The sequence below is a fragment of the Haliotis rubra genome, unplaced genomic scaffold, assembly GCF_003918875.1.
Source record: "Haliotis rubra isolate DU_JTF1 unplaced genomic scaffold, ASM391887v1 Scf470, whole genome shotgun sequence".
Lineage (NCBI taxonomy): Eukaryota > Metazoa > Mollusca > Gastropoda > Lepetellida > Haliotidae > Haliotis > Haliotis rubra.
In genome coordinates this window covers 432,532-453,501 of record NW_025767158.1, presented here as the reverse complement: position 1 = coordinate 453,501, position 20,970 = coordinate 432,532, and the positions used below count along the sequence as shown (strand labels likewise).

Here is a 20,970-nt window from a genome sequence, read left to right as displayed (position 1 = left end):
TTTCGACCTCTGTGTGTAGGCGTTGTTCATCGAGGGTCCAATCAGAATAAGGCATTTTGATTCTGTAGAGTATCCAGCGCTGTGATGTCACCCGGTGTAGCAGGAAAAGGAACCTTGTATAATATAGTGCCGTCGTTGATATTAGAACAATCGTCGGTCTTCATCGTAACTTCGAAGTTACCCGAGTGACCCGTGTTTGAGGATTAATGGTAGCGAAAGCGGTACAAAATACCTCGCTCTGTAATATTAATGCTGGGTAGGTTATTTTCCTGGCTGTCGTGAAAGTGCTTCAGTTTTGAATATAATTCCGACTTCTTTATATATAAAAGTACAATAACTTGTAAGTTGTCAGCTTGTAGACTGTATACATGAATGTATCGTCATAATTGTAGAATTAAAGCTGAATTTGTTGTACATATTTCTTCTCAGAAATGTTGGCGATTATGAGTTATACTCGCTGTAACAAGGCTGCTGTTCAATTTCGATATTGAATTGTCTGCAGATATGCGTAATGGTCGCGCATGTAGATAATCAATATCGTCGTCCGGGATTGCATATACTAGCAATTTATCACGGAATAGTTGATTTCTGTGAAGATCTATGAAGCGTCGTTGACAAATTAATACAGCGGCGTTCTGTGTTGTAAATAGCCTGTGCAATTGTCTTAGCGTAGGCTTATAGGCGGCATCTGGCATACAGTTGATAGACAACTTATGCGATGTCTTGAAGCGGACTGAGGAGTAGCTATATATGGCCAGTGGCTAGTATATGGAGACCTTGGAGGAGACTTCCTCGGTGAGCGCCGGAGACTTCCGCGAAGCTCTGAAGTATCCCCTTCTAGATCTACTGGTGAAGTAGACTTGGAGCCACTTAGCCTTAGCGACCCAGCGAAGGTATCGAGGAGAATCAAAGTCCGATTAGAAGAATATATATATATATATATAAGGCGCTTGCCCAGCGAATGGCCTCTGTGTTTAACAGGATGTGGGGTCGGTGAGCGCTCCTCAGCGGCGTCCCTTGTAGCTGGTGAGGCTCTAGCTCCTTTGCGGGGTGCCTGGGACTTGCTGGTTCTGCATAAGTAGGGCCGAGTGGATCATCTTATCATTTTCAGAAGTAGGTATTTACGAAATCTGGCGATAAGTGTCTCAATGATCGTTCTAGATCTATTTAGGCCAGCGAACATCGTCGTCATGGATTCAACTGAACCAATTTCACGATTGTAGTTCTTATTGTTGATATCGATGATCAACTTGTGGTTTTCATCGATGTCTTAAGCCTTGAAGAAGGGGTCCATGTTGTCGTGGAAAACTTCTAGGCGTGAAAGTTAGACAATTATGGTGTCTGAACTTTTGTGGCTTTATGGGATGCTATGTCTAGATTCTGTGCTACGCGCAAGCAATCGATGGGAGAGTAGGGTGATAGCATCTGCGTCGTCTTCCTTCATCAGGTATGTCTGCGTCATTACTGCCACTCTAGGAAGGTGATGTAGACTTGTGTGCGAACTTGTGTGGTAACCTGTGAAGCGATCGATGTGGTGATGTACTTGAGGAATCGGGAGACTATTGACAGCCCAGCGAAGCTCTTGAGTAGTCCCTTGACTCTGTTAAATGGCGATCTATATTCGGGGTGTCCTTCGAGGTGCCTTCATGTGAATGCCTTCAGCGCTGAGCACGCCTTGCCAGCGAAGCTTCCTCTGCGTTGATTGCTGGGGCGGCGATTTGAGCTGAAGAGCTTCCGTGAGGTCTGGTGGCTGAGTCTGCATCTAAAGATGAAGCCGAGGAATGTGATGATCTATCCGCGCCGAAGGCCTTAGCGAAGAGCTGTACATCTGGGTCCGCCGTCAAGGTGGTCTGCGACTTCCTTCAGCGAAGGCTGCATCGTCTTGGCTGCTCACGTTGACTGGAGGTGCCTCTAGAGTGTTGTCTAAGTTGGAGCCAGCGAAGGGCTTCGTACTCTGGAGCTGGCTGCTTCTCCAGTCTGTAGTGACCCTCCATCACGACCATGATTTGCCGTAGTAGCTTCGTCTGGGGATGGTCTGCGGCGAAGTAGTAGGGGTGCCATCTCTCGCTGTTAGTGGTGGGGCCCTCAGGTAAGTCGTCTGACATCAGTGTAGAGACATCAGGCTGCATGGCGATCTCTGCTGATGTCATTGTAGCTGTCACCGGTCGCTACTTGTCTCATCACGTCGGGGATGATGATGCGGCTGATCATCGTAGAACCAAGTTCAGCGGCTGGAACAATCTCGGTTGAAAGTCCTAGTAGACTTACGTTGAATTCCCCTCAGAAGTCGGCGGCGGCTGCCCTGGGGGGTGCGAAGTCTGCGTTAGTGTTAGTAGCGGCGAGGACCCTCAGGAAGATCATCGAATGTTGATCTGCGCTGACATCACTGTTGCCGACATCAGTCATTCTTTGATGTACATCAGGAATGATGATCGGCTGATCATCATACAGGCCCAAATCTGCGATGAGAACAATCTCGGCTGAAAGTTCTAGTAGACCGTTGAATACCCCTCAGTCGCGGCGAAGGGATGTCTGGGGAAGCAGGGCGCTTCTTGGAAGCGGACTCGTCCCGCCTCTCCACCATTCTAGCGGAGGAAAACCAGGCGGGAGGGTCGACCAACAGCAGTAGACTGGCGAGGGTTCAGGTGTATCAGTCATGCTAGACTCTGCATCGTGACCTATCTGCTGCTTGCGTCTCAAGCGCAAAGTAATTATTTATTAAAAGGTAGAATTGGATAAATTAGTATCGCGAACTGCTGCGTGAATCACATGAAACATGGCGCGGTACAGCTAGGGCATATTAAATGCGGATCAGCAGCAGAATAAAAGCGTAATGTGCAACAGTACAGAATTTTTATCAGCGTAATCCTGCAACAGCCGCGTCCCGTGCATAAACAGTAGAAACCGACTAAATATCAATATATAATTGTTGAAGATACTAGCTAAACCTCTATAGATCTCTATGCGACGGGGTAACTAACTAAATATAATCAAAGGATATAGTGTGTCGGGAGACACAGGCGCTCTCACGTCCAGCTCACTGGGCGAAGAAGGAGAGAGTGAGGCACATGGGTAGAGGTGGCGCCCTCGTTCCCGCGCTTGTGGAAGGGAGGTAACTCGTGGTGTACTAATTAGTGATTTTACATTGAAGGGAACTTCAATTAGGGAGATACAAGTGTTCCACTATGTTCGCAAGAGGAAGGAGACAAGCAAAAAGAGCATGAGTCAGGATAAGGAAAAATTAGTGAACTGTGTCAAACAACTTTGTAAAACAACTTTTTTATTTTTAGGACATAAATTCTGCAAATAAATCACAGAGTTGGTCTGATGTTTTGATTATGATCAGCGTTTCATTGAGTATTATATGTTTATTATGTTTTGAGTTAGGTTGCAATTCATCAGTCCGCTTTTGAGATAAACGGACTATAACTGTTGTGATGTTTCAAATGTTTCAAAAGCGACGGGCACACTTATTTTCACAAAGGCATACCTAAATTACCTGTCTTGTGCCCTATGGCACCCTTTACAGGGCTAGAAATACTTTTTTTTTCTAAGTGGGCCTTAGGGCACCAGGCAAATATTTTAGGTGTGCCTTTCAGAAATCAAGTGTGCCCACGTTTCTAGAATAAATGACAGTAGCAAGGATGATGATCTTTTGAAATCTATTGTCAGAAAACAACAAATGTAACCAGTTTTCTGTTATCACTGATATGTCTTCTGTTTAAGATGGCTTTCTTATGTTTCATTTGTTCTGCTTTCCCAACACCTTTAATACCTAAGAATTGTGTGAGAGGTTCACTTTTTTCAATATATCTAACATACACAATTTCCTCTTCAATAACTAAACTATTAGTACTCCAAACACTCTAAATGAAAAAACAACAACCAGATTTCTTTACATCAACCATCATAATTCCAGTGATTTCCTGGGTGATAAAGTCAATAAATGTTTTTACTTGTTTGTCATTTGCATAAGTGTTTTGTTTGGGGATTAAATGACTAAAGGTGAGTTATGTCTCTACAAAAATTAGGAGTGCCATAAGGGCACCGAGAACATTTTTTATCCGTGCCATTTTGATATTTACCGTGCCATGGCACGCTAATATATGGGGTATTTCGAAACCTGCTTTAAAAAAATTGCATTTCTATCCCTGAATGTCCCAGACTTTTGTGGTGGGGTTTAAGATTACTATCGATTGTTGATTGAGTACTCAGCTCTGATTGTCGATCTGCAAATTGTGAACGATAACCAGCACCAGTAACAACATAACAAATAGAAACATAACTATAAATCAGTCAGCTGGTGTGAAGTGAAAGGTTATGTCAGTGAGATTTACTCTCCAAAACATGCACATCCAAAGGCAATAAAAGAACATCTTACCTATCAATGTTTTCAAACACTGGCCAGATGCTGTGTCCCAAATACGACTGGAAAACAAGGACAGGGTCAATTATGAATACACAATGCCATTTAGAAAAAGATCAAATGTAACACGTCAGGCCCCTAATCGTCAGCACACAAAGTCAGACACCTAACCTGCTCAGCCACTGTGGCTTTCACTATTAATCTGCAAAGTGAAGCAGCGGTGGCTGAATTTAGAGAGCTCACTTGCAACGATATGCTGACAAATCAAGTAAGTGAGTGAGTGAGTTTAGTTTTATGCTGCACTCAGCAATATTCCAGCTATATGGCAGCGGTCTGTATATAATCGAGTCTGGATCAGACAATCCAGTGATAAACAGCATGAGCATCGATCTGCACAATTGGGAATCGATGACATGTGTCAACCCAGTCAGCGAGTCTGACCACCCGATCCCGTTAGTCACCTTTTACGACAAGCAAGGGTTACTGAAGATCAATATTCTAACCCAGACCTTCACGGGTAGGAATATTGACATAAGCAGCATAAAACCATACTCACTCACTCAAATCAAGTAAGTTACACAAGGAGTTAGTTACACTAGGATTCAAACATACAGACATATGGATAAGAAAATCCAAATATGTGAAACCATTTGAACATAATCAACAGGTTGGCTTACAGTAAATTTGTGGAGCCAAAACAACATGCATATGTGATTTAGATTTGGTTCAAATTACTGTGTAATTTGTGCAGTTTGTTAACACTGTGTTTGACGATAAACTGTGTCATTTAACCCAAACTAGAGCATGAGTGCTGTAGTTCACCTGATTATGTCATCAACAGTTTAAAATGTGTTAAATCTATGTTGATGTTGGATGAGCTACGCATGTTCAGTGTATAGCCTGACTGACTGAGTTTAGGTTTTAGGCCGCTTTTAGCAATATTCCAGTAATATCACATCAGGGGACACTAGAAATGGGCTTCACACATTGTACCCAAGTGGGGAATCAAACCTGTGTCTTTGCCGTGACGAGCGGATGCTTTTACCACTAGGCTACCCCACCGCCCCGTGCCCGATTGGTAAACAGCGGTAGGTCAACAAACCATAGTCAATGTTACAATTTACGAATTCACTTCTTTAAAATGGTTATTTTATTTCGCTTTAACAACTGGGCTACCCCACCAACCCTCAGTATATAGCAGATGTTTTACTTCTGAATTTATCAGTGCAATGTTGGAATGTTTCTCATAGGACCCTGTACAAAACTAACACATTAAAGTGGGAAATAATTCTTACCATAACCCGTCGTAACTACTTGACACTATAAGAGAACCATCTCTGTTGAAATGAACCTGAAATGAAATAAAAGTTGAGTAGCCATGGTTACCTAACATAAGCAATGGTGAACATGTATACATCCTGAAGATCATGTTACTTGGCAATGATAGAGGACTCTCATTGACAGTAAAATATAGATGAAAATCAAGATATTTCCAAATGTCCTTATGGGCTTAATATCTTGCAAAATCGCTTTCTTTATTCTGTTGGTGGAGAAGTAATGAACTACTCACAGCAGTGACAGGATCTGAATGAGCAGGTAACGTTTTTAAACATTTGCCAGTCTTCACATCCCATATTCTGACACTCTCATCAAACTGAAACAAAGATATATAGAGTATATACATTTACTTTAAATGAACAGTACTGTCACATACTCCATACTGTAGTGATATCCAATCTCATATATTACCAATTCTACCATGAATCAAGAAAATACTAGATTCTGATTGGTTGTTCAGAAAAATCAGACGGCATCAATTGTGGATTGACGCTCATCTGATTGTAAGGCCGCTTCACCGCGCATTGACAAATCTTATTGTGAGAACTACTTCCGTTTGACCACAATGATGGCGGATCATAACAACAACTCCATGGATTTTGACGCTGACTTTCGAATATTCCACATAGGCAATTGGAAATTTTTGGATTAAAAATGTGTTTGATTTCATTGCGCTTCACTGCGAACGTATAGAACACTGCCGCACTACTTCAGCTTGACCACCAACATGACTAATATCAACACAACAGGCGTGATGGAAATGCTGATAAAACATTTATTTAAACTCGAAAAATACAATTATATGATTTCCCCCCCCCCAACAATTATGAGGGAACCTCACTATCATATTACCTTCTATTATAAAAATATTCAAACTCAGTTACAATACACAGCCCCAAACATAAACAAAACAATATCTAACACATAAATCAGAAAGCCTTGTAAATATACATCCCTATCTATACAAAATATGCAGCAAAACATTAGTAAACATTTACCTACCTATATTTAATTCCGTTTAGAATGGGAAATTTGCAAGATAGATCTAACGGTCTGGCGAAACACCACATTTATGCCACTCATAGTCATACTCCATCATATCCCGTTGCATCGTTCACAAAATAATTCTGCTATCTGCCACCTTCCCCGCAAGGTTGTCACTGTTATGTTCATCTACTTTGAAAAGCGGCTTGGACACAGTCCAGTCCCAAGCGATGAAAACAAAGTTCCAAGGAATCACAAGTTAGTCGCATGTACACTAAGCAGCAGCACTGTCACCCTTTTGTCGCATGCGGGATGGAGGCAGTGCACGTGAAATCATGATCGGCCGGTCATAAAATCAACAGTTTTTGATGAGTTACAGGTCGTAGGTTGATCAGGAAAGTATCTATCCTTATTCTGCAGGGTTCAGATTCGACAGTCAGTCAAGTATTGCCCACTGTCACTTCAAATTTCAACCTTTTGCAAAATGTAAACACTGGCTCGTCCGCCATTTCAAACTGTTGCGTAACTGTCTACCGATGAAAATAAGTAGGTCAGGCGATTCCATTATAGTGTGGCCAGGGGTACAGTTTCACGGCACACAAAACAATAGGCTGGTTTTAGTAGGTGTGGAGTTGGGATGAAAAAACCCCAACATCTCGGGTATTCCATAATTGCATTGAATAAACAGTAGTTTGATTTCTTTGGACAGAATATTGTTATGTTGTAATGTTAAAAAATACGAGCGGCACCTACCGCTCCCTTCACAGGCGAGTTCAATTAAGCCTCTCGTCCCATGCGGATCACACAGTGTCTTCCCGAGAAGCGAGGAAGTTCGATTTTAAATGGTTCATGGTAGAATGGAGATAACCCTAGTGTGTTTGAAAATCAGAGACATGCTTTACTGAATTGATGGCGACTAAATATATCAATTGAAACCTCACGCTACGCGTTCGGTTCCAATTGAAATTTAGTCGCCATCAATTCAGTAAAGCATGTCTCTGATTTTCAAACACACTAGGTTATCTCCTAAGTAGCACCTAAAAGGATGTCTGAAGACAATTTCTTGCAAACAGATTTAAACATTTTGTCACATACTGTGTCAGTACATGATAATAAGAGGAAAGTCAAATTCTGTCTTGGCATGGCAACTTAAGCATCCTGTGCCCTGTTCCTCAAGATAAGATGATCATAACTCCCATACTTTAACATAGACTTACAACTGTCGTAGTGCTAAGATCACAGGTCATTGTGACCTGTAATCTATTCCTTTATGAGTCAGCTGTTTTGACCAGCATCAGGTACTAGGAAACATTCTACCTGGAGTTCCACATGACGTATAATGAGACAGTGAGAGGATTGACCAATGTGAAACCCCGGGGAAACTGAGCACCACTGACCTCTGAGCAAACCATGTTCCAACTTGAGGGCCACAGACATCCGAGTCACTATGTGCCAAAGGTAACAGTCATTGTATCTAGAGCTGGTTATCGTTACATTTTGTCGGACCGATAATCGCTAGTGTCAGATCGATAATCGATCGATAATAATCGTTTGGACGGTCATTTCATAGTCAAATACCTACGTTAGCGAACTATCTTCTGAGTTGTCAGCACGTGTCAATTGTTAACGCTAGCAAGTTACTTACTTTTGGATCATCAAGTAGCGTCTTTGGATCATCAAGTAGCCTATCATCTCACGTTTCTGATCGTAATATGTTTTCGATCGGCCATTACAATTCCTGTTTATGGCGCGAAAATTCGAGAAAATCCATGAGAAGCATCCCGAATGACAACAAGGTGATCCACGCTATTGGTCTGACATAAATATGCTCCAAATCAAGTTTCCACGCGTAGGCACCAGTATAAGTATTATAATTATGCATTGTATCGAAAGTTCAAGAGAATTCATGAAACCAAAAATGGCTCTATTTTAACCCGCCTTACGAAAGTCACGTGTTTGTATGCAAATGCAACTCAAGGAATTCCCTCTTTCAGCCAATTAGAAAATAGCTAACCTGTAATACCTGGGTCGTATTGTGACGTTTTGTTGCGTGATTGGACCGATCCTACGATTAATCGCTCCAGCACTAATTGTATCATTACCTGAGCGGCAAAGATCACGAAACCATAATGACCTCAAGTAGATGCAACAGTCCACAGCTATCGTGTCCCCATCTGAATGGCACCATGACTCAAATAGACACCACTGGGCCACCATGTACCAAATGGACACCACTGAACCATCATGTACCAAATTGGCACCACTGGGCCACCATCTACCAAATGGGCACCTCTGGGTCACCACGTCCCAAATGGACACCTCTGGGCCATCATGTACCAAATGGACACCACTGGGCCACCATGTCCCAAATGGACACCACTGGGCCACCATGTCCCAAATGGGCACCCAAATGGACACCACTGGGCCACCATGTACCAAATGGACACCACTGGGCCACCATGTACCAAATGGACACCACTGGGCCATCATGTACCAAATGGACACCACTGGGCCACCATGTACCAAATGGACACCACTGGGCCACCATGTCCCAAATGGACACCACTGGGCCACCATGTACCAAATGGACACCACTGGGCCATCATGTACCAAATGGACACCACTGGGCCACCATGTACCAAATTGACACCACTGGGCCACCATGTACCAAATGGACACCACTGGGCCACCATGTACCAAATTGACACCACTGGGCCACCTCTGGGTCACCATGTACCAAATGGAGACCTCTGGGTCACCATGTTCCAAATGGACACCACTGGGCCATCATGTACCAAATGGGCACCTCTGGGCCACCATGTACCAAATGGACACCACTGGGCCACCATGTACCAAATGGACACCACTGGGCCACCATGTGGACACCACTGGGCCACCCCAAATGGACACCACTGGGCCATCATGTACCAAAAATGGGCCACCTCTGGACACCACTGGGCCATCATGTACCCAAATGGACACCACTGGGCCACCACCATGGACACCACTGGGCCATCATGTACCAAATGGGCACCACTGGGCCATCATGTCCCAAATGGACACCTCTGGGCCATCATGTACCAAATGGGCACCTCTGGGGTGACACCATGGGCCACCATGTCCCAAATGGACACCACTGGGCCACCATGTGTACCAAATTGAAATGGGCACCACACCACTGGCCACCATGTATTTGGGCACCATGTACCAAATGGACACCACTGGGCCACCATGTGGACACCTCTGGGCCATCATGTACCCAACCAAATGGACACCTGGGCCACCATGGGCCACCATGTACCAAATGGGCACCTCTGGGCCATCATGTACCAAATTGACACCACTGGGCCACCATGTACCAAATGGACACCACTGGGCTACCATGTCCCAAATGGACACCTCTGTGCCATCATGTACCAAATGGACACCACTGGGCCACATGTCCCAAATGGACACCACTCGGCCACCATGTCTCAAACGGCCACCATGTCTCAAATGGACACCACTGGGCCATCATGTACCAAATGGGCACCACTGGGCCACCATGTACCAAATGGACACCTCTGGGCCATCATGTTCCAAATGGACACATATGGGCCACCATGTCCCAAATGGACACCACTGGGCCATCATGTACCAAATGGGCATGTCTGGGCCACCATGTACCAAATGGGCACCTCTTGGGAATCATGTACCAAATTGACACCACTGGGCCATCATGTACCAAATGGAGAACTCTTGGTCACCATGTTCCCAAATGGACACCACTGGGCCACCATGTCCCAAATGGACACCACTGGGCCATCATGTACCAAATGGACACCACTGGGCCACCATGTCCCAAATGGACACCACTGGGCCACCATGTCCCAAATGGACACCACTGGGCCATCATGTACCAAATGGACACCTCTGGGCCATCATGTACCAAATGGGCACCTCTGGTTCACCATGCATTACCAAATGGACCACTGGGCCACCATGTAATAAATGGGCACCTCTGGGCCACCATCTACCAAATGGACACCACTGGGCCATCATGTACCAAATGGGCACCTCTGGGCCACCATGTACCAAATTGACACCACTGGGCCACCATGTTCCAAATGGACACCACTGGGCCACCATGTCCCAAATGGACACCACTGGGCCATCATGTACCAAATGGAGACCTCTGGGCCATCATGTTCCAAATGGACACCACTGGGCCATCATGTACCAAATGGGCACCTCTGGGCCACCATGTACCAAATGGGCAATAAATGGGCACCTCTGGACCATCATGTACCAAATGGACACCACTGGGCCACCATGTACCAAATTGACACCACTGGGCCATCATGTACCAAATGGACACCTCTGGGCCACCATGTACCAAATTGACACCACTGGGCCATCATGTACCAAATGGACACCACTGGGCCACCATGTACCAAATGGACACCACTGGGCCACCATGTACCAAATGGACACCTCTGGGCCACCATGTACCAAATTGACACCACTGGGCCATCATGTACCAAATGGACACCACTGGGCCACCATGTACCAAATGGACACCTCTGTGCCACCATGTACCAAATGGACACTACTGGGCCATCATGTACCAAATTGACACCACTGGGCCACCAATGTACCAAATGACACCACTGGGCCACCATGTACCAAATGGACACCACTGGGCCATCATGTACCAAATGGGCACCTCTGGGCCACCATGTACCAAATGGGCACCTCTGGGCCATCATGTACCAAATGGACACCACTGGGCCATCATGTACCAAATGGACACCTCTGGGCCATCATGTACCAAATTGACACCACTGGGCCACCATGTACCAAATTGACACCTCTGGGCCACCATGTACCAAATGGACACCACTGGGCCACCATGTACCAAATGGACACCTCTGGGCCATCATGTACCAAATTGACACCACTGGGCCACCATGTACCAAATGGACACCACTGGGCCATCATGTACCAAATGGACACCACTGGGCCATCATGTACCAAATGGACACCACTGGGCCACCATGTACCAAATGGACACCACTGGGCCACCATGTACCAAATGGACACCACTGGGCCACCATGTACCAAATGGACACCACTGGGCCACCATGTACCAAATGGACACCACTGGGCCATCATGTACCAAATGGACACTACTGGGCCATCATGTACCAAATGGACACCACTGGGCCACCATGTACCAAATGGACACCACTGGGCCACCATGTATCAAATGGACACTACTGGGCCACCATGTACCAAATGGACACCACTGGGCCACCATGTATCAAATGGACACCACTGGGCCATCATGTACCAAATGGACACCTCTGGGCCATCATGTACCAAATGGACACCTCTGGGCCACCATGTCCCAAATGGACACCACTGGGCCACCATGTACCAAATGGACACCACTGGGCCATCATGTTCCAAATGGACACCTCTGGGCCACCATGTCCCAAATGGACACCACTGGGCCATCATGTACCAAATTGACACCACTGGGCCACCATGTACCAAATGGACATCACTGGGCCACCATGTACCAAATGGACACATACTGGGCCACCATGTCCCAAATGGACACCACTGGGCCACCATGTACCAAATGGGCACTTCTGGGTCACCATCTACCAAATGGGCACCTCTGGGTCACCACGTCCCAAATGGACACCTCTGTACAATCATGTACCAAATGGAGACCTCTGGGTCACCATGTTCCAAATGGACACCACTGGGCCACCATGTCCCAAATTGACACATCACTGGGCCATCATGTACCAAATAGACACCACTGGGCCATCATGTACCAAATTAACACCACTGGGCCACCATGTACCAAAATGGACACCACTGGGCCATCATGTACCAAATGGACACCACTGGGCCACCATGTACCAAATGGACACCTCTGGGCCACCATGTACCAAATGGACACCACTGGGCCATCATGTACCAAATGGGCACCTCTGGGCCACCATGTAATAAATGGGCACCTCTGGGCCACCATATACCAAATGGACACCACTGGGCCATCATGTACCAAATGGGCACCACTGGGCCACCATGTAATAAATGGGCACCTCTGGGCCACCATATACCAAATTGACACCACTGGGCCACCATGTACCAAATTGACACTACTGGGCCACCATGTACCAAATGGACACCACTGGGCCACCATGTACCAAATGGACACCACTGGGCCACCATGTATCAAATGGACACTACTGGGCCATCATGTACCAAATGGACACCACTGGGTCACCATGTACCAAATGGACACCACTGGGCCATCATGTACCAAATGGGCACCTCTGGGCCATCATGTACCAAATGGACACCTCTGGGCCACCATGTCCCAAATGGACACCACTGGGCCATCATGTACCAAATGGACACCACTGGGCCATCATGTTCCAAATGGACACCTCTGGGCCACCATGTCCCAAATGGACACCACTGGGCCATCATGTACCAAATTGACACCACTGGGCCACCATGTACCAAATGGACACCACTGGGCCACCATGTACCAAATGGACACCACTGGGCCATCATGTACCAAATGGACACCACTGGGCCACCATGTACCAAATGGACACCACTGGGCCACCATGTACCAAATGGACACCACTGGGCCACCATGTACCAAATGGACACCACTGGGCCACCATGTACCAAATGGACACCACTGGGCCACCATGTACCAAATGGACACTATACTGCAAAGACATCTCAAACAATACAGATTGCAATATTTCTTCTGAGAACTGGTACATTGGGTAAACAATTAGATAAAGTTTCATCAATATGTCAATGGTTTAAGTAAAAATCTACACATTTAATTCACCTGTTTTCAGTTTACCTTAGCAAATGATTGACAAACAGCAAACTTTACGTAATATGAATTGTATGACAACAAAAGAACTTTTGCGATTTTAGCATCAGAATTGTATGATTTGTTGTTAGAGCCTTAGTGTGCAGAAAATAGATAGTACATATACAATCGGTGTTAATTACTGTTAAACATTTTATCTCCCAACATATCGAAATATGTATCACAATATAGTGCAATACAATTTATTCACTAATACACAGCCCTTGACATCATGTCCCCAAATTGAGCACCATCATCCAGCCAGGAAGATATGTGTCACAAGGTTATTACTTGTATACTGGCACTCTCTATTATTGCGGGCTCTCTATTATCGCGGCACGCGAAAACATCGGGAAAGCAGAAACACCATGCCCCGCATTGGCTGTTTACATATGCAAATTACGTAAAATATATTCATCGCTCTTGAAAAAGTCATTTATTTCATTGGAATGTTATGTGTAATCGGAGAAATATTAAAGCATTCATCTTTTCAGTAAGTTCTGGAACATTTTGAACCTAGTATGACCCCTACTGCCCTTACATCTAGCATGAATCAAAACTTACTTCGAGAGCAATCCTGCGACAACTATAAGGTCATTTGCATACTTTCCGTGCTAAAAAATATAACAGGAAGTGACGTATTATGCAACTTCACTCTGCACACGGCAGCAACTTGTATGGTACGTTTCAAGCCGGAAAAACAATATTTTGTAACGTTATTGTTACCTTGTATCCAAATGAATAGAAGTTTCAGATGTTTGGGTTAAAAACATGATGATATTACTAATGTGAATGAAATTTCTAAATATTTTTTAATGATCAAACTATTTAGATTCGTTACTTGTCTTAGTAAACGTTTTCACAGTGTCATCTGCTTGTACCGCTTGTAATAGTGAGAAAATAGCAACACCGCGATAATTGAGAGTTGCTTCAATTTCCGGGTCAAACGAGACAATCGGAATTGCCGCAATGGTATTAAACGAGTTGCGACCATGTGTCACATTATTTGTGACAGAAATGAAGATTAAACATCAGTCAACTGAAAATATATATTAAATGCTAAATGTCAGTAGCCGTTCATAATCCCGATGGCGACAGGATTAACTACCCGCTATAATAGAGGGTCCCATGATACATATGACAGTGAAACAGAAAGATTTGGAGCATGTATCTACTGAATTCACTACATCAAAATGTGAGACGGAAAATGTAATAGGTAATTGTGAACATGTAATGACGTTATATGAGATTACAAGTTATGAAAGTTAGTGAAAAATGATAATAAAGCATGTAGTACTTACAGATCCTGAAACAATCAGATTAGACTGGGGGTTGAAGTTGCAGCAGAATACATAGTTACTGTGTCCCTTCAAGGTTTTCAAACTCTTGCCCTTTAAAAATAACAATACAGATTGTGTTCAAAATATTGTCCTTTTTCACACTGGACAATACAATCTCATTAAAAGCAGACCTTTTACTCAGAAACCATACCTCTCAATCAGAAGATCTGCGGACATCCCCACTGGAGGTCATGTCAGATGAACTTTGTAACCAGCCTATCTCCATCAAGGCCACTGAATTCTGGGGTCATTGTGATGAGTTTCATATCGCAATTTATTGCAGAACCAATTCATTTATTGTGAAATGTACCACAACATCTTGCATGTGTCCATACACATTTCTGATAACCAGCTACCCCAGCGCCCAAGAGATTGACATCATGAGAATTGATCTGTGCAATTTAGGTGAGGATAAAATGTTTCAACTAAATCAGTGAGTCTGACCACTCGACCCCCTTTGTCGATGAGGAAAGAAGGTCTACCACGGCAAATTTGACAAAATCAACAAAGGAGGGAAAACAACAGAATCACGAAAACACCATCATTCATCCTATGATTTATCAATTACAAAATAAGTTAAGACTGACTGACTGACTGAGTTTAGTTTTACGCCGCTTTTAGCAATATTCCAGCAATATCACGGCGGGGGACACCAGAAATGGGCTTCACACATTGTGCCCATGTGGGGAATCGAACCCGGGCCTTGGCGGCGTGACGAGCCAACGCTTTAACCACTAGGCTAATCCACCGCCCCTAATAAGTTAAGAACACCTGATTCTTTCAAATTTCTGTACGTAATCTTTGATGCTATTATATAAATACTTATTGAACACATTTAATGTGAAAGACTTTGATGTTTTTTCAGTCTTCATTTGAGTGGTATATTCACCCTGATGTTCATATGGAAAAACATCTCTCTCTTATGTTATTACAAGCACAATGAACTCACTGTGGCAAAGTCCCAGATTTTGAGAGTCTTGTCGTCAGAGGCACTGACAAGAAGTCGACTGTCTGTGGACCATGACACATCTGATATACCCTGAAACAACAAGTGTAGAAGTGAGCACAGCTCATATACCCCCGCTTCCCACTTTGGGACATGGAAATGACTGATGATATATATAATGTGACAAGGATCAGCAGCTCACAAGACTTTCTCCTTGACTCTACTAAACTTTATATACATGTTAGATAATAGTTTAGCCATGAAAAAAAAAAAAAAAAAAAAAAAAAAAAAAAAAAAAAAAAAAATTAAAAATTAAAATAGCAAAAGGCACATCAATGGGTAGTGATAAACATGCGTGTGAAGTTTGGTGAACCTAGCATCTAAACTTTGAGATATGCTCTGGACAAAGTTTCAGGAACACATTTGGCACAATGTCGCGTTTCCATGGAAACAGCAAAAAAAAATTAAAAAATTCTGACACATCCATGGGTAATGATTAACATGTGTGTGAAGTTTGGTGAACCTGGCATGTAAACTTTAAGAGAGATGCTCCGGACAAAGTTTTGGGATGGACGGACGGACAGAATGAACGCTATATACCCCGTTACATTGTAGCGGGGGTATAATAACCATCCTGATGGCATAACCTAAGAATGTAAAACAAAGTCCAAGTAATCCTGTGTTACATTAATGAGGAGATATGATTTTCAAAATGTGTCACGTTACATTGCAGCATGCTGAAGCCGGTATCTTTGTTGTTTAAGGCCACACTAGGCAATACTCCAGCTATATGATGACATGTGTCAATCACCCTATCCCGTAAATCAAGGATGGAATCTGATTAAAACACACTTTGACTGAACTCGATAGGAATGAAATATCAGTTACTTCACTATTAAAATGCATACCATTAACAGCAAAATAATCAGACTCTCAGTTGTAAGCTGTCATAGACAGATGAAGCAATTTAGAAACTCAGAGAGTAAAAAGAAAACTCACCAACTTGTGACCGCTTATTGTTTTCTCAAATTTGCCATCATAAGCACCCCAAATCTTTATTAATTTGTCCGCAGCTGAAAAAGAAATGGACAGATGAACTTCAAATGCCTTCTCCTTGTTTGCATTAAGTGGAACATTTTCAAGATTAACCACTTGTGACAGTTCAGAATCTTTCAAATAATGGGGAAGTTAATCCTTATGCGAGTAATGTAAGTAAACCACTAGTAAACAACTCAGTTAGCCCCTTTGGATGTATGACTGAATAATCAGTTTTTGTTTCTTGTTTAACGCCGCACTCAGCAATATTCCAGCTACATGACGGCAGTCTGTAAATAATTGTGTCTGGACCACACAATCAACAACACAAGCATCGATCTATGCAATTGGGATATGATGATGTGTGAACCAAGTGATCAAATCGGGACAACAAACGTCATGACTGGGTCATCCATGTCCCTCATCAGTTTCGAAAGAGTGAGTTTGCGCTGTTTTGCCATGGTTACAAAACAAATACAGCATTTAGTGCCATATTACCATGGCCACCTGTACTAAATACAAACTGGGAAAGGTGGCTAAGTGACCAACTTCTTTCAGAGGCATGTAGAAGTTGGAGCAGTAAGGATTGGTTTTGGTGTGTTGTTTTACGCCGCACTCAGCAATATTCCAACTAAATGGTGGCGGTCTGTATATAATGGCCAGACAGTGATCAACCGCTTGAGCATCGATCTACGTAATTGGGATACGATGACATGTGTCAACCAAGTCAGCGAGCCAGACCACCCAATCCCGTTATTTGCCTCTTACGACAAGCAGGTGTTACTGAAGACCACATTCTAACACGGATTTTCACGGGTAGGAGCAGTACGGAAGGAAAACACTATATGGATGAACAACTTCTTTATCAAACATTCTGTAAATATAGAAGTTGTTCATCCATATATTGTTATTCTTCCAAACAAGTGACTGATGACATAAGTATCTAACATAACATCTCATCTGAGTCAAGTGATGAAGTGAGTTTTACGCCGCACCCAGCAATATTCCAGCTATATGGTGGTGGTCTGTAAATAATTGGGTCTGGACCAGAAAATCCAGTGATCAACAGCATGAGCATTGATCTGCACAATTTGGAACCGATAACATGTGTCAACCAAGTCAGCGAGCCTGACCACCCGATCCTGTTAGTCGCCTCTTACAACAAGCATGGGTTACTGAAGATCAATATTCTAGCCCAGACCTTCACGGGTTCAAGTGATGAAGACTAAGGTCACAAAATCACCTGATCCAAATATCTAAAAACGTGCAGTGAGGGCTGAGGACTTTTTCTGACCTGGAATATAACAGGATGACTCAACACTATTGAATTGACACTTACATGAGCTAGCCAGCCATTCACCATTTGGACTAAACTTCACTGATGAAACAGCCTTTGTGTGCCCAGCTAGTGTAAATTTGAGAGTGTAATTGGGTTTCTGGAAGAAAACACATAAATATTATTCATGTGGGACTGCTTCAAGTGCTGATCAAGGATAATTTAACAGGGCTCCAGATTAGGGCCGTATTGGTGTATGTGGGGATAAAAAATATGCACGATACAGTAGGAAATAAAGTAGAAAACGTAGCAGATACGCACCACTGCAATGGTGTACGGTCTTAGAATCATATACAGACATACTTATATGAAAAGGTATTGTTTTATTGTTTATTGACCTGTTTACACAAGACTAGCAATGTTGTGGTGCATATATAAAACGAAGCACAAGATTACTGATACTCCATTAAATTCCATTCAGTACTCTAAATGTATTCTTAAGGTTTTCCAGTACTCCTATATTGAAAAAATAAGGAGTACGTACTCCTGATGTTGAAAAATTATCTGGAGCCCTGACTTAAATTAGGCCTATTTAACAGATCAGTGACATAAATTGATGAAAAACTTTCTGTCCCTACTGATTATAATCAGTACCACAGAGAATGTCCATCATTAAGGAGTGCTTAGAACAGTGCAAAACTTTATAAAAATCAAAACTATCAATCCCATTTAAAAAGCGTATATTTGCCAGTGATACTATTCACGGATGTAATTTGGTCATGTGAGCGAATGAACATTAACGCAAACACAGCAATGTTGCAACTGATTCAAAGTATTTCACAAGATCAGCAATATGGTTGTTATCAGAATTTCATCTGGTAACATACAAGAGGAGTTGATGAAGGTTTTGACGTTACTGTTGCAGTGCTGCCCTGACTTAGACTTGATGATGATGTGGTTGTAGCTGGTGTGGTTAGTGACGGCTTCGTGTCTCCATCCCCAGTCTTCAGGCCTACATTCTCATCAGCCGACATTTTGACAATAAATTACCTGTCAATACAACAAATGAAAAGGTGAGAACGTGCAGGCAAGTCATTAAGCACCTTAGGGTGATCACAGAAAACAACATACAAGTACATGTATACTTAATATAGAAAAGGCTTTATTTGATTGAACCAAAGTTTTGTGATTGAGCAAAGACTGACTGACTGTGTATGGTTTTACGCCGCTTTTAGCAATATTCCAGCAACATCATTGAGGGGGACACCAGAAATGGGCTTCAGATTGAGCAAAGAAATCTTACACGGATGATCTGTATATCAATTGTCATTATCCGGTGAGGCCATGAGAAAGATCAGATTAATTTTCACTACAGTCATTTCAAATCCGTACTGTTTCACTTCCATTGGACTCTTGAAGTATTTATCATTTATACTAATTATTGCAGTATAGAATCCAATATTGTGTTTCGGATGAAACCAGAATAATTTTCACCATTTTGAGCAGTATTTTAGAGAATCTCTGGTTGAAAAATAACAAAAAATGATAACATTGAAGTGGGTGATTCCATGCATTAAAGGTGATCACTGAAAACAGCATATAGTTCACACGCTTAATACAAACAAAGGCTTTACTTGATTGAATCAAAATTTTGTGATTGGGCAAAGAAATTTTACATGGATGATCTGTGTATCAATTGTCTTTATCAGAACAGAACAATTAGATAAATTATCAAATAATCATATCAAATCCATACTGTTTCAGATGAAACCAGAATGATTTTAACCGATTTTAAGCACCTCTGACAAAATAATTATTTGACATGTCTTGACCATGTAGACAGTAAGGCTGTGTATTGGCAAATAAATTGTATTGCAATATATTGCGATTCAGGTACCCGTATTGCGATATATTGGGACCTTAAGTGTTTGACAGTGAGTGACACTAATTGTGCATGTCAATCCTATATTCTGCCTTACAAGTCCCTAAACATATATGTTATGGTTCTGATATTAACAGCCAGGGGAGGATACAGCTTTTTGAGAAAGGGGGGGCACACTTCATTTTCACGAGAGTTTCAATGGTCATTTAATAAATGTTCAGGATCTGCCTATGACAGCAACCTGAAAATTAGGTTGCATATTCATGGATTCTATTTTCTTTTTTATACAAGTTATAGTATTACACTATGAAGTTTTGTCATTGAATAACGAAGGAAAACATCTGTTGTGAATGAAAGTATGTGTAGATTTTAATTTAAACCATAAAGATAATCACAAAAACTTCATGTATGTTCTCTACCCAATATACCGGTTCTACGAAAAAAAATATTGCAAGATGTATTGTTTGAAAAATTTATTGTGATATACTGGTATACAGGTAAGACCGTGCAGCCCTAGCAGACAGTGTTATAATTGTCAGTTAAATGATCAGTGACCACCAAATTAAACGTGTGTTAGCTATCATCCTATCTGGATTGGATTATATACCATTTTTAGTATCTTGTTTTGATAAGTAACACCTAAATTAAAGTAAAATCACATCAAAACTTCATAAACATTAAATTCTAGTGATTGCAAAGAACAAACTAAATTCATGAAAGGATATGGTATGAATTACAGAATGCACAAGTGAATCAAAACAGCCCTAATAAGTAATACTATTTACTCTCCAGAAGGTATGTTCAACTCTTGAAAAAGATATTGCACATCAAAGATGTATTCTGTCCAGATCTCACAGCATTCGTGTTTCAACTTAACCTTTAGAGGATTCTTAACATACTCCATT

The 20,970-nt window shown here is 42.7% G+C and overlaps 1 protein-coding gene across 4 annotated transcripts in view; it reads right to left on the bottom strand.

Annotated features, from left to right (window-relative positions):
* LOC124290666 (WD repeat-containing protein 5) overlaps positions 1-20,970 on the bottom strand; it is a 34,337-nt gene that overhangs the window by 12,327 nt on the left and 1,040 nt on the right. For 3 of the 4 annotated variants that reach the window (XM_046727460.1, XM_046727459.1, XM_046727458.1), the window contains exons 2-9: positions 19,071-19,233; positions 18,247-18,343; positions 16,872-16,945; positions 15,876-15,965; positions 14,888-14,977; positions 5,937-6,020; positions 5,662-5,717; positions 4,382-4,428 (exon numbers count right to left, since the gene is read on the bottom strand). In XM_046727460.1, coding sequence (XP_046583416.1) covers positions 4,382-4,428; positions 5,662-5,717; positions 5,937-6,020; positions 14,888-14,977; positions 15,876-15,965; positions 16,872-16,945; positions 18,247-18,343; positions 19,071-19,217 — 685 coding nt within the window. In that variant the 5' untranslated portion in view covers positions 19,218-19,233. The remainder of the gene's footprint in view (positions 1-4,381; positions 4,429-5,661; positions 5,718-5,936; positions 6,021-14,887; positions 14,978-15,875; positions 15,966-16,871; positions 16,946-18,246; positions 18,344-19,070; positions 19,234-20,970) is intronic. The other variant, XM_046727461.1, reaches the window with a different exon arrangement.